The sequence below is a fragment of the Hylobates moloch genome, unplaced genomic scaffold (assembly GCF_009828535.3).
Source record: "Hylobates moloch isolate HMO894 unplaced genomic scaffold, HMol_V3 SCAFFOLD_2, whole genome shotgun sequence".
In the NCBI taxonomy this organism is placed as follows: Eukaryota; Metazoa; Chordata; class Mammalia; order Primates; family Hylobatidae; genus Hylobates; species Hylobates moloch.
The window spans coordinates 165,543,168-165,557,623 of record NW_026652277.1 but is presented as its reverse complement, the minus strand read 5'-3'; the positions used below and the strand labels follow the sequence as shown (position 1 = coordinate 165,557,623).

Sequence of the window (14,456 nt, the reverse complement as noted above, 5' to 3'; positions counted from 1 at the left end):
CCACTCCTGGCGACTCCCCGGGACCTGAGGAGCTGCGGCGCGGAGGTGACCCTTCCCGGCCTGCGCCTCCCTTCTTCCTCCTCCCCAGCTGGGCGCGCGGTCGCGTCGCCGGGGGACTCTGCTGATGCCCGAGAAATGGGGTGGGGGTGCCGGGTGCCAGGATGGGGTGGGGCGGCCCGAGGCCAGCCTGACTCCGGGACCGGGCTGCGGGCGAGGGTCTCGCGGCCCGGCTCGGCGGGCTTCCGGGCCGAGAGAGAAGGGCAGAGGAAGCGGTCAGGGTCCCCTCCGGCCCCGGCCTCCCTCCCGGAGTACAAGCCCCTTGGAGGCCAGCTTTTGGGTTGCTGCCTCCCAGCCCTTTCGGTCTCCACTTCTCCCCACGGACGTTCACAACTGCTCGCTTTATTTCTCCCTCCATTCCCCCGTGGAGCCCCCTCAGCAGCGGAGGGGTCGCGTGCTTCTCTTCTCCCGCCTGCGCCTCCCTCCTTCCCACCCGACAGCCCAGGAGGAGCTGCGGGCGCGGCCCTGGGACCGCCGGAGCCTGGGGCGTCTGCTCGCTCGCGCCCTCCCAGGTGTTGCCGCGGGTCCGAGCCCCCGCAGAGATGGGCATAGCCCCGGGGCCGCGGAAAACGAAGGCAGCTGGGCAGGGACGCTCGATTTTCCGAGCCCCACTTTCCTTTCACAGCCCACTGGGATGTGTAGTTCTTCCGCCCGCCGGCCGGCGCCGAGGAGAAGCACGACTCCAGGCCTTAGAAACTACAAGTCCCTGCATCCCCCGCGACAAGGGCAGGAGAGGCGTGGTGCCGGGCGTTCTGGGGCTAGGTGGTGGGAGATGGGAACCAACAAAGGGAGTTGTGGGGAACGGTGCCTTCTCTGTACTGGGCAGTTTGCACGTTACACGTGTTCTTTGTCTAATCTTCACCGGAACCCGGCGAGGCATTATTGTATCCAGCTTAGAGAAAGCTTAACTACTGGCCAAACATCACAAAGCTCCCAAGTAGTAGAGATGGCATCGAACCCAGAGCCCTAAGTATGTCCCTTACAAAGCGTGCCTCAGTGAGGAGTGTCGAAGGGGGATGAGATTGGCTTATCCAAGAGGGCCAGTTGGGAGGAGCTGTGGTAAGGAAAAAGTGATGGGAATAGCAATTAGAGTATGACAAGAAATTACAAGGAGTTTTGAATACAAGTGAAATTTACAGGGGTCCATTCCAAAGCCGGTTAGAGTCTAGGGAGAATGGATCTTAAGCACACGATAATAATTGGGTTTTAATTATTTTAGATATTGTATGAGAGACAAGCATATTACAGGGACAATTAAGTACTTTGTGGCTGGACTATTTTTAAAAAACCAACTGGAAAGCTTCAGACATTTCAAGTGAAAGCTCTCATATGCTTTCCTGTTCTTTAGCTAATGAGATCAACGGGGTATTATTCTTATTCTGTTTATTGCAAGCACCTTTTCTGTGGGTGTCCAATTAATAAAATAGATCCATTGATTTGATGGCATTAAAAAAGACTCCCACTCTTATTCTCAATGAAACCGAATTTTTCTGGCATTACGGTTATGCTTTTAAAAAGTCCTTCCTTGTCTGTTAGAGATATGTACTACAGTATCTGCCAGTGAAATAAAGTCTGAAATGTGCTTTAAAACACACCAGCCCATCCACTCCCCTCCTCCCACCCACCCAGCTCCAGACATGGAGGTATAAATGAAACAATTGGAAACTGTTGAAAATAGTTGACCTTGGGTGACATATATTTAATTATTTATTGCTGCAAATTGCCACAAACGTAGTGGCCTTAAAACAAGATAGATTTTTCTCACAGTTTTTATGGATCAGGTGTCCAGGTACACATAGTCCTCCACTTAGGGTCTCACGCCTGCCATCAAGGGGCTGGCCAGGCTGCATTCACATTCACTGGAGAAGAACTGGCTTTCACTCTGACTCCGGGCACAGGCAAAATTCCTTTCCTTGCAGCAGTAGGACTGAGGGCCCTGGCTTCTTGCTGGCTGGAGACTGGAGACTGTCCTCAGCTCCAAGAGGGAACCTGCAGTTCCTAGAGGTTACCTGGACTTCATTGTCACTTGGGCTTTCCGAGCACAGCCACTTAATTCATCAGGCCTGCAAGGAGAGTCCCCAGAGTGAGTCTCCAGCAAGACAGAATTTTGTATAACATAAAGCAATCCCATGGGGGCAACTTCAAATGTGAACATTCTGTTGGCCAGAAAGCATGTTTTGCACACACTCAAAGGGAGAGGAGTACACAGGGCATGAACACTAGGGTGAGGGGGCACCCTGGAGTGCATCCACCACAGTGTACAAGACGGTCCATTATGCTATTCTTACCTACCACATCTACCAAATGTTTATGTTTGACATTTTCCATAATAAAAAATGAATTAGTTTTAAAATGTGACCTAAATTTTCCACAGCAAATAAGATATGCTGATATGATTTCTAAATAAGCTGATACAATCGTCTGTAGTTGTCTTCCTGGGGATTACTTTTTTCTTCCCACTCCATGTATACTAAGACCTCTGCAGTTAATTCACTTGTACGGGTTACTCTCCCCTAAGGGCGTTCACTAGAACCTGGTGTGTGATAGCTGCAGAATTCACCTCACCAACTACAGTTGATCTTGAACAATATGGGTTTGAACAGCGTGGATGCCCTTAGACACGGATTTTTTTCAACCAAATGCAGATGGAAAATACAGCATCCCTGGGATGGGAAATGCGAGTATTCAAAGGGCAAAGGCCAACTCTTCCTATATGCAGATTCTGTGGAGCCTGTTTAAGGACCTGAATATGTGCAGATTCAGGTATACGCAGGTGATCCTGGAACCAATCTCCTGAGGATACTGGGGGGGGCGACTGTAAAACCTACTGTAGAAGGTATGGTAGAGTTTATTCATTTATTTTGCAGTTATCTATTTTAGGGCCTAGATTGTGCTAAGTACTGTTTTAGCAGCAGCGATATAAGAAGATCCAAGATAGAAGCTTATATTTGGGGGCTGGGGGAGAGGTGGAGAGAAGAAACAAATAAATAAATGACTAATAAGACAATTTCAGAGAGTAATTACAAGAACGAAAAAACAAAGCAGGGTTATGGGATGGACAGACTGGGGTCGGACAGAGAATCAAATGATGAGAAGCAGCAAGTACCAAGTCCTCAAGGCAGAACAACCTGGAAAATTCTAGGGGTACAAAGAAAAACCAGTCTGGCTGGAGTGGAGCGAGGGCCAGGGAGAGAGGGAAAAAGGAACAGGACCAAGGAAGCATCTGGAATTCATTCTATATGCACCAGCATCAATTCTGTATGCCACACTCTGTACCCACCATAGGTGTAAGTGTTGAGGGGTCTGAAAGAAGAATCACCATCCTTTCCCTCCAGGAATGTATAGATTCCAAACTTTAATGCTAGAGGGATGTCAGCGTATCTAGAATTAGAGACCAAAACGTATTTCTCAAACAAGGACACTGAAAAGTCAAAAGACCTGCTAAAAATTCCTTGAGAATGCCTCGCCAATAACAAATAATCCAAAAATGAGTCTTGAATTGAATTGAAAGAGTGCATGATCTACTTTTGCTAAATCGAGTTTAGCCTAATGCTGCCTCTTTACATATTTTAAGTTTGGCCTAAAGGTTTCTCTGTACACTGTGAACTATAGCCTAAATGGAAGTGTAAACAGAGTGTGATCTACTCAGGTGTCAGTTACTGAGTTTTGGCCACTCAATTGTGGCCAATTGTTCAAACCATGTTCAAATAAGACAAACGCTAAGCTGTAACCATCTGGCTGTTTCCGTACCTCATTTCCACTTTCTGTACGTCACTTTCTTTTTTCTGTCCATAAATTCTCTTCCACCACGCGGCTGCACTGGAGTCTCTGAGGCTACCCTGGCTCAGGAGGCTGCCCAATTCGTGAATCATTCTTTGCTCAGTTAAACTATTTTAAATTGAATTCAGCTGAAGTTTTTCTTTTAGCACTTTAAAGCTTTAGAAAATTGATAATGAATGTTTAGTGCTTGTCACGTGCAGGGCAGTATGATAGAGAAGGTAAATGCGGCAGAGAAACTACAGTCGAGGTTGGGAAACAAGATGGAGGCACATGAGAAATTCAATAATACAATAAAATGATATTATAAAAATAATGATCTTTTCTCCAGAGTATTTTTGTATTAGGCAATCTCCTGGTTGTTTATACATTTAGATCATTAAATCCAGAGGACAACCTGATGAGGCAGGGATTATTATCTTTATTTCACAGAGGAGGAAACTGAAGATCAGAGAAGTTAGGTGATTTGCCCAGGGTTTTGCAGTAAGTAAGTAAGTAATAGAGTCCAGATTCTAGGCCAGGTATGAATGTCTGACTCAGGCTTTCCTATATCCCCCATACAATGGGAAGCGCATGCAGTCTGATGAACCAACAACTGAGTGGAATAGAGAAATCATCTTGATTTCAGAGCGAAGAGAAATCTCAGGCCCAGCCTGTGGCAAAGTGCACCTCTGACCTTGACAGTTCGGACAGGAAGAATATAAAAGGGTTAGTCTCTCAGGGAAATGGGGATGGGTACAGAAAAGTAAATTATTGGAAAAGTACATCATGTTTCTAGCTGGAGTAGAACTGACAGGGATCCAAGCACAATTCGTTTATTTGGGAGGGGATTGCAGAAAACACCAGCAGAAGAGCGAGGAAGTTAGATAGGGAGGGAAAAGAAACCAATAAAGCATGCGCTGTCGAGCAAGCTACCACAGTGGTCCACTGAAACTCAGGCCCTCTAGGGCAGTGGTCCCCAACTTTTTGGCACCAAGGACCAGTTTTGTGGAAGACAATTTTTCCACGAACCGAAGGGTGAGGGGATGGGGGCATGGTTTTGGGATGAGTCAAGTGCATTACACTGATTGTGTACTTTATTTCTATTATTATGATTACATTATAATATATAAAGAAAGAATTATACTACTCACCATAAGGTAGAATCAGTGGGAGCCCTGAGCTGTTTTCCTGCAATTAGACAGCCCCAGTGGGGGTGATGGGAGGCAGTGACAGATCATCAGGCATTAGATTCTCATAATGAGCGTGCAATCTAGGTCCCTCACATGCTCAGTTCACAATAGGGTTCACACTCCTATGAGAATCTAATGCTAATCTGACAGGAGATGGAGCTCAGGCAGTAATGCGCGTGATGGGGAGGGCTGTAAATACAGAGGAAGCTTCGCTCGCTTGTCCGCTACTCACCTCCTGCTGCACAGCCCAGTTCCTAACAGGCCGTGGACCGGTACTGGTCCATGTCTCTGGGGTTTGGGGATCCCTGCTCTAGGGGACTCTGGGAGGTCCGAGGTGTGCAACCTGCCAGAGTTATCCCAACTGAGGGGCAAGAAAGCTGAAGTTCATTCACCAATTCCCCATCTGTTATTAGTCGAGACCTCCTTCTGGGAGCATTACTCTACCTTCTTTACATTTTCATCACCCTCCTCAGCTGTCACTGCCATCAGCACTTACAGCAACGAGCTGGCCCTCCCTGGTTTGTCAGTATCTTTGATTCTAGTAGGTCTCTCCCTGTCCTCATCTGACTCATTGGATTCACTGACAGTAGGGATTATGTTATTCACAAAGCTAGAGCATTGTTCTTTTCATCTCAGCAGCTCAAAGCATTCCACAAACCCATCTCATTAGTTCTCAGCATACCTTCAAGAATCCAAGAGGAAGTATAGCCTTATCCACTGTGAAAAGGGAAGACATTAGGATTCCAGGACAGGACATGATTTATATACCTTTCAGGGCCAAAAATGAGTGTGCAGTTCACGTGGTCAAGGTACATACAGGTCAAAGGGTCACAGTCCTAGGAGAACTCCGAAATCGCCAGAAGGGATGTCATGAGAGAGTTCTAGGATGGCGGGAAATAACTGCTGAAGCTTCTATACCAAACAAGATTCTTCAGAAAATCAGACACCTTAATTTCTTCCAACCCAGAGAGTCAGCTCACACTTTAGCATGTGCTCAGCACAGCTGGGAACATCTTGTGTTGAAACATGTAAGGTGCTTAAAATATAATCATAAACTCAGCACTACAGAAAATATTAGTTTAAAGCAGAAAAACTTTAATTCAAAACTTTTTTTTTTTGAGACGGAGTTTCGCTCTTGTTGCCCAGGCTAGAGTGCAATGGCTGGGATTACAGGCGCGCGCCACCATGCCTGGCTAATTTTGTATTTTTAGTAGAGACGGGGTTTCTCCATGTTAGTCGTGCTGGTCTTGAACTCCCAACCTCAGGTAATCTGCCCTCCTTGGCCTCCCAAAGTGCTGGGATTACAGGCGTGAGCCACCGTGCCTTGCCTCAAAACTTTTTTTTTTTTTTTGAGACGGAGTCTCACTCTGTCCCCCAGAATGGAGTGCAGTGGTGGATCTTGGCTCACTGCAAGCTCCGCCTCCTAGGTTCACACCATTCTCCTGCCTCAGCCTCCCGAGTAGCTGGGACTACAGGCACCTGCCACCACGCCCGGCCAATTTTTTTTTTTTTTTTTTGTATTTTTAATAGAGACGGGATTTCACCATGTTAGCCAGAATGGTCTACATCTCCTGATCTCATGATCTGCCCACCTTGGCCTCCTAAAGTGCTGGTATTATAGGCATGAGCCACCACGCCCGGCCTCAAAACTTTCTTATAGTTGTTCCCTGAGTGACTTTTTCTTGCTTTTATGACACAAAAATATTACTTTTTAGTATGCTTATAAAAATAATACCTGTGCATTGAAAAAAAATTATACTACACAAAAATATGAAGAATGTGGCTCACGCCTGTAATCCCAGCACTTTGGGAGGCCGAGGCAGGCGGATCACAAGGTCAGGAGATCGAGACCATCCTGGCTAACACAGTGAAACCCCGTCTCTACAAAAAATAGAAAAAATTAGCTGGGCGTGGTGGCGGGTGTCTGTAGTCTCAGCTACTCGGGAGGCTGAGGCAGGAGAATGGCATGAACCTGGGAGGCGGAGCTTGCAGTGAGCCAAGATCGTGCCACTGCACTCCAGCCTGGGCGACAGAGCGAGACTCCGTCTCAAAAATAAATAAATAAAAAAAAACAAATACGAAGAATGTAAAAGTTCAAATTCCCATCACCTTGGAAAACAATGGTTAATGATTTGTTGACCATCTTTGTATAATTCATTTTATGCATACATACACACATATCCATATCATTTAACAAAGACGGAATCATATCATACATGCTACTTTCATCCTCTGTGCTTTAAAAAAAAATTGTAGTATTTTTCTCTTAATTTCCCATCCCCACCCTTCCCTCGGGTAACCAATGTTAATAACATGTTGTATAGTCTTCTCCAGGCTCATATAATTATAGGGAAACCTATACACACACATATATGCAGCCCATATTACAGTTTCTTCAATTGTCTTAATAATGTCCTATATGGTTAATTTTTCCCAATTCAGGATCCAGTCCATCACACTTCGTTGTTAAACCTTTTATATCTCCTTTCACATGGGACAGCCCTACCTCCTTTCTTTGAGCTTCTTGATCTTGGCATTTTGGAAGAGTGGAGTCCTTTATTTTGTAGAATATCTCTCAATTGGGTTTGTCTGATGTTTCTTCACAATCAAATTCAGGAGAGGGCGTACACCAGGTTTCAGCTGTCCAACGCAGGCCGTGGTGGCCTCCCTGAGGCCAAGAGACTACCTTGGGGCTGCACTGATAAAACTACAAGATACCTGCTCCAGCCTGGCCTGCTGTTCCTGGGCCTCAGCTCCTCACACAATGATGACAGTACTTTTGAAGAATCACACCTATGCTGTTTCCAGCTGCTGGTGCTGCTGAAGTCTAGAGAGTGTGCCTCCAGCCCAGGCCAAAATTGACCCAAAATACAGACATTTTTAAATTGAGAAACAAAATAAGATGCACTCCATTTTAAAGAAGCAGAAATTATGAAGAGATACAAAGTCACCAAAACAATTGTGTTGATTAATTGTAAAATGTGCCACAGAACAGTAAACATGACGGTAAAAGGAGAAGCTTCCTTGAGCAGTGAGAAACAATTTTACTATCCTAAGATCAGGCCCAGCAGGGAAAACACAGGGTGAGCCTCTGAGTTCTGCAGGTCTGGCTCCAAAGGCCAGAGCCCAGCACTGATTTTCCTAACACCTACATCTGGACAGTCAGCAGTTATTTACTCTTCAAAGGACACGAGCAAAACAAACAAAAAAAATGCTTCTCTCTACTAACAATGTTGCTTAATCAGAAAGAATCTAAATTGGATTTCAAAAGTTTCTGGTCTTCTCTGTAAAGAATGGATTTTGAGAAATGTCTATTGCAATTTCTAAACTAAAGCCAGTCAAAAAAACAATTCGTTTCACGTTTATTTATTTTCCAAATACATGGAAACCAGATCCAAGCACAAACTTTTCTGGGCGTCCTTTGTGTGTGTGTGTTTTTAAGAGATATGGTCTCACTCTGTTGCTCATGCTGGAGTGCAGTGGCATTATCATAACTCACTGTAACCTCAAATTCCAGGGCTTGAGCAATCTCCAACCTCAGCCTCCCAAGTAGCTGGGACTACAGGTGCATGCCACCACATCCAGCTAATCACTATTATTTTTTTGTAGAGATGGGGGTCTCACTATGTTGACCAGGCTGTTCTCAAACTCCTGGCCTCAAGTGAATTTTTCATCTTGGCATCCTTGTTAGCATTTCTGTGGAATTAAAAACCTCATTGGAACGAACAACTGAAACCACCTACCTCAAAGGTTGTTTGTGAGATTTCAAAAATATATATGAAAGTGCCTTGTGAATAGTCAATTCATATGCAGGTGTGAAATGTATTGATTTTCCTTTTTCTCACTTAGCAATTTTCACTATTTAATATTGTTTTCTTCCTAAAAGTAATTGAGATATCTATGAGAGTGTCTACTTACTCACAAGGATTTCTTTAGGGGGCCAATAGCCTGATTGCTACATTCAGGGGAAAAAATGTGTGTATCTTTGTTTTCCTACGAACATCTGGATAACTTTACATTAATAAAATCTGAGGATTATTTCAGTTTGTGTATAAAAATATTAAGATTATTCCTGATTATAGATAATTCAGTAAGATAAAGAGTGCAAATACATTTTCTAAAACTTCTCATTTTTATAACTTTCTGTTGTTCCTATTATATTTCACCTTAAGAGACATTTTAATTCTAATACAGACTCATTTCTGGGTTTAAAATTATTTCAAAACATAAATAACATAGTAACTTATACTTTATCTTACATCTTTTCTGGGATGACACAGATATACTTTTTTCCCTAATAAGCTAGGACTTTTCTCCACCTTTTTATTTAGCTCATTTGGATGCCTTGGGGACAGAAATCAGGTTATGCATTTTTGATAGGAGGCCAATGCAGTAATGCTGTGTCTTTCTCAGTACCATATCAAAAGGTGCATGATGTTGGTGGTCCCAATATTAATGATGTTCTTTTTGATCATTAGGGTAAGGTGGTTCCACCAGGTTTTTCCAATATAAAGTTCCATTTTTCCATTGTAATTAACAGTTGCAGAGATAGTGGCTGGGTGCAGTGGCTCATGCCTGTAATCCTAGCATTTTAGGAGGCTTAGGTGGGCGGGTCACTTGAGCTCAGGAGTTTGAGACCAGCCTGGGCAACATGGCAAAATCTCGTATCTACAAAAAAAATAGAAAAATTAGCTGGGCATGGTGTTGCGTGCCTGTGATCCCAGCTACTCAGGAGGCTTAGCGGGAAGGATGCTTGAGCCCAGGAGGCAGAGGTTGCAGTGAGCTGTGATCACGCCACTGCACTCCAGCCTGGGTGACAGAGCAAGATACCATCTCAGAATAATAATAATAATTACAAAGATAGAGATTGTGTAAATATCTTGTTCTTCATCAAACTTTCACCCAATAGTTTCTAATTTTTTCCCTTCCTTTCTTCTTTCTTCCCTCCCTCTCCCCTTCCCCCCCCTCCCCGCCTTTTCTTCTCTCCTTCTCTCTTTCTTGGCATTTTATGGCAAGGAGGCACTTTCCCATCTCCCCATTTATGTACCATTCATGCTATACAAATGCCATTGATCATTATTCCTGTATTTTCTCTGAAACTGATTATAAAAAGTAATGTCCAGCTACTCTTTTGTTTTTGACACTTTGAAGAAATGAAGATCAATTGATTTGATTTGTTTATAAGCAAGCACACTGCGATTTACAAAGATCTCCTTAAGGTTTTATAAAATTATATCCCAGTTTGTACATTTATATGATATTTATATCAGCATGGCCTTCCAGATACTTATTTTATTCAATGGGTTATAATCTATTCTTACTGATAGTTATTTTGATATTCAAATTATTCTAGAGGTGGCTGGAATGAGCTCCTTAAGCTAACCCCTATGTAATTTTTTTTTCTTTTTTTTTTTTTTTTTTTGAGATGGAGGCTCACTCTGTTGCCCAGGCTGGAGTGCAGTGGGGAGATCTCGGCTCACTGCAACCTCTGCCTCTGGGATTCAAGCGATTCTTGTGCCTCAGCCTCCTGAGTAGCTGGGACTACAGGCACCTACCACCATGCCCAACTAATTTTTCTATTTTTAGTAGAGACAGGGCTTTACCATGGTGGCCAGATTGGTCTCAAACTCTTGACCTCAGGTGATCCGCCCACCTCGGCATCCCAAAGTGCTGGGATTACAGGTGTGAGCCATAGCGCCCGGCCGCCCCTATTGAATTTGACATTCATTGAATGGTTGCCTCTCTTCTATCTGATTTAGTCAAATGTTCCAGCCTCATCATGTACTTTGTCTTTCCAGCTCCGCAATCTGTCATTTCTCCAAGGGGCCTTAAATTCCTTTTAGTGGAAAATATATATGTGTTTGTTCATCTCTGTTTCTATCTTTAAAAAAACATAGACACACATATGTATAGAAGTTTACTTTCTTCAATGTTAAAACACTGTGTGTTCAAGCTGATAACCTGTAATTCCAATTTAAAACTGCATCTATATTCCATGCTTCCCACTTTTCACGTCTGTAGCTTCTTCCTCCCATGATCCTCAATACATTTATACATTTACTCATATCCTCAAGCCTAGAACACGAAAATGTTTCAGAATTGCTAGTCCACCCCACCACAAAAAAAGCAGACCAGCAAATAGCATTAAATACTTATTTTACAGTTCTTCCTTTTTCTATGTTGAACAATGAAAAAAGCAAAATAGTAGACATCTGTTTTGTTTTCCATTTCTATGGTTTCTTTCTAATTTCGTCTTGAGGTCTCTAGAGAGTGACGCAGGGCAGGCAAGCCCCAAAGTGTAGCATGGCCTGCTGGGTTCTTGGCTTTGCCCAGGAAAGAATTCAAGGACCTGCCACAGGTAGAAGGAAACAGCTTTACGGAAGCATCAATGTTGCAGCTCTGCAATGGCTCCTGCAGAGCAGGGCCACCCCAAAGGCAGACAGCAGCAGCTCTGGGCAGGTCTGCAATCATATTTATGCCCACTTTTAGTTACACGCACATTAAAGGGTGGTCTATGCAGAAATTTCTAGGGAAGGAGCAGCAACTTTTGGGTCATTGCGTCATTGCCATAAAAAGGGGCAGTAACGCCCAGATGTTGCCATGACAACGGTAAAGTGACATAGCATACTGGCAGGCATGTCTGATTGAAAGCTGATTTTGCTCCGTCTTTTATGCATTTATTTATTTATGAGATAGAGTCTCGCTGTATCGCCCCGGGCTGGAGTGCAGTGGCACGATCTTGGCTCATTGCAACCTCCACCTCCCGGGTTCAAGTGATTCTCCTGCCTCAGCCTCCGGAGTAGCTGGGATTACAGGCTCCCGCCACCACGCCAGGCTAATTTTCGTATTTTTATTAGAGACAGGGTTTCACCATGTTGGCCAGGCTGGTCTCAAACTCCTGACCTCAGGTGATCCACTCGCCTCAGCCTCCCAAAGTGCTGGGATTACAGGCGTGAGACATTTCTTCTATTTCTGGTTTGCTGAGAGTTTTTATATGTTGGGGTGTTGAATTTTGTCATATGTTCTTCCTGCACTTATTGACAATAGTTTTCTCCTTTATTTTACTAATATGATAGATTACATTGCTTAATAATTGGATGCTAAAAAAAACCTTTAGGGCCAGGCGTGGTGGCTCACGCCTGTAATCCCAGCACTTCAGGAGGCAGAGGCTGGTGGATCACCTGAGGTCAGGTGTTCGAGACCAGCCTGACCAACATGGCGAAACCCCGTCTCAACTAAAAATACAAAAATTAGCCAAGCATGGTGGTGCGTGCCTGTAATCCCAGCTACTCAGGAGGCTAAGACAGGAGAATTGCTTGAATCCAGGAGGCAGAGGTTGCAGTGAGCAGAGATCATGCCACTGCACTCCAGCCTGGTGACAGAGAGAGTCCCTCTCAAAAAATAAATAAATAAACCTTTACATTTCTGAGAAAATCCTCACTTGATCAACATATATTGTCCTTTTCATATATTGCTGGATTTGAATTGCTAACATTGTATGAAAAAAAAAATTTACATTCATGAAGGTAACCAGTTAATGATATCTTTATTCTTTTTATTGCTATGTCTTTGTCAGGGATTGGCTTCAGGATTCTCCTGCCTCATGACATGGGGTGGAAATGGTTTTTGAAATGGTTTTTGTAAAATTGATACTTCTTTTTAAGTGTTTGGTAAAGTTCACCAGTCAATTCATTTGCTTCTGGAATTGTATTTGAGAAGAGGTTGATGAAAGAAAATTCAACTTATTTAAAAGATATAGAGCTATTCTTATTTTCTCTTTCATCTTGGGTCTGTTTTGGTAAGCTATGTTTTTCAAGGAATTTTTCTATTTAGTTTAAGTTGTTTTTAGTCTGTTATTTATTTAATGTCTGAATGATCAATTTTTTTCAATCACTCTTGCTGGAGTTAATCCATTTCATTAATTTTTTTTTCAGAAAAACAACTTTTTGCTTTGTTAGTTTAAGCTACTGTTTGTTTTCTATTTTATTTATACCTTTTATCTTTATAAGTACTTCCAGTCTATTTTCTTTGGGTTTAATTTGCTCATCTCATTCTAGATTCTTAAGATAAAAACTTAGATTAATTTTAAACTTTTTTCTTTTCTAATACAAGTATTTAAAACTATAAATTTTCCTCTAAGGACCACCTTACCTGCATCCCACACATTTTCATATGTTGTATCTTTATTATCAGAATTTAAAGTATTTTCTAATTTTCTTCTTGGGTTTCTTCTCATGAGTTTTGCTTTTATCCATGGTTTATTTAGAAGTAAGTTGTTTAGATTCACGAAGGTAGTGAGGCCTAGTGGAAAGCCATGGAGAGCGCTCTCCCCACCACCAGCTTCCTGTACTGGGTGGGCGCGGGCACCGTGGCCAACCTAGCCCTGCGAATCTGTTACTCGCTCTTCACCTCTGGGTCTGGGGAGTGGGGAATGAGTTGGAGGTCGGCCCAGGGCTTGGGGAATGGGCAGTTGTCACAGGTAGTACTGATGCAATTGGAAAATCACATGCAGAAGAGTTAGCAAAGCGTGGAATGATGGTTGTCCTTATCAGCAGATTACAGGATAAACTTGACCAGGTTTCTAGGGAAATAAAAGAAAAGTTCAAAGTGGAGGCAAGAACCATTGCTGTTGACTTTGCATCAGAAGATATTTATGATAAAATTAAAACAGGCTTGGCTGGTCTTGAAATCGGCGTCTTAGTGAACAACGTGGGAATGTCATATGAGGATCCCAAATACTTTTTGGACATTCCTGACTTGGACAATATGATCAAGAAAATGATAAATATTAATATTCTTTCTGTTTGTAAGATGACACAATTGGTGCACCTGGCATGATGGAAAGATCTAAAGGGGCGAATCTGAACCTCTCAGCAGGCAGAGGCATGTTCCCTGTCCCACTGTTGACCATCTGTTCTGCAACCAAGACTTTCGTTGATTTCTTCTCTCAGTGCCTCCATGGGGAGCATAGGAGCAAGAGCATCTTTGTGCAGAGTGTCCTGCCATACTTCGTAGCTACAAAACTGGCTAAAATCCGAAAGCCAACTTTGGATGAGCCCTCTTTGGAGACATTTTGAAGTCTGCAATTAAAACAGTAGGCCTGCAATCCCAAACCAATGGATACCTGAGCCATGCTCTTAAGGGCTTGATAATCTCAATCCTGCCGTCTTGGATTTATTTTAAAATAACCATGGCTATGAAAAGTCTACACGGGATCACTATTTGAGGAAAAACAAGAAGAACTAAGCATTGTTAACTGCATTATAACTTGGCCAGATGTACCAGCCTATGCATGCTTACTGCGAGGCATCCTACTGGCCTTGAAAATCTGAAGTTGTCGTTTCAATAGTTATTAACATGACTTAATGTTATCTTAATTAAGAGGAAAACAGAAATTGTTTTTAGGGGTTTCTGACATATATTCTGGATACTACCAGAGGTAATTTTGAA

General features: G+C 43.2%; 1 protein-coding gene and 1 pseudogene across 1 annotated transcript; both read left to right on the top strand.

Annotated features, from left to right (window-relative positions):
* The first annotated feature begins 134 nt into the window (after window positions 1–134).
* LOC116473353 (uncharacterized) lies at window positions 135–4,103 on the top strand. Its single transcript, XM_058435627.1, is given in 2 exon segments — window positions 135–315; window positions 317–4,103. Coding segments are annotated over 2 exon segments (891 nt in total). The 5' UTR covers window position 135; the 3' UTR covers window positions 1,028–4,103.
* A 9,217-nt stretch (window positions 4,104–13,320) lies between these two features.
* On the top strand, window positions 13,321–14,252 carry LOC116476266 (very-long-chain 3-oxoacyl-CoA reductase-like; annotated as a pseudogene).
* Window positions 14,253–14,456: the final 204 nt, after the last annotated feature.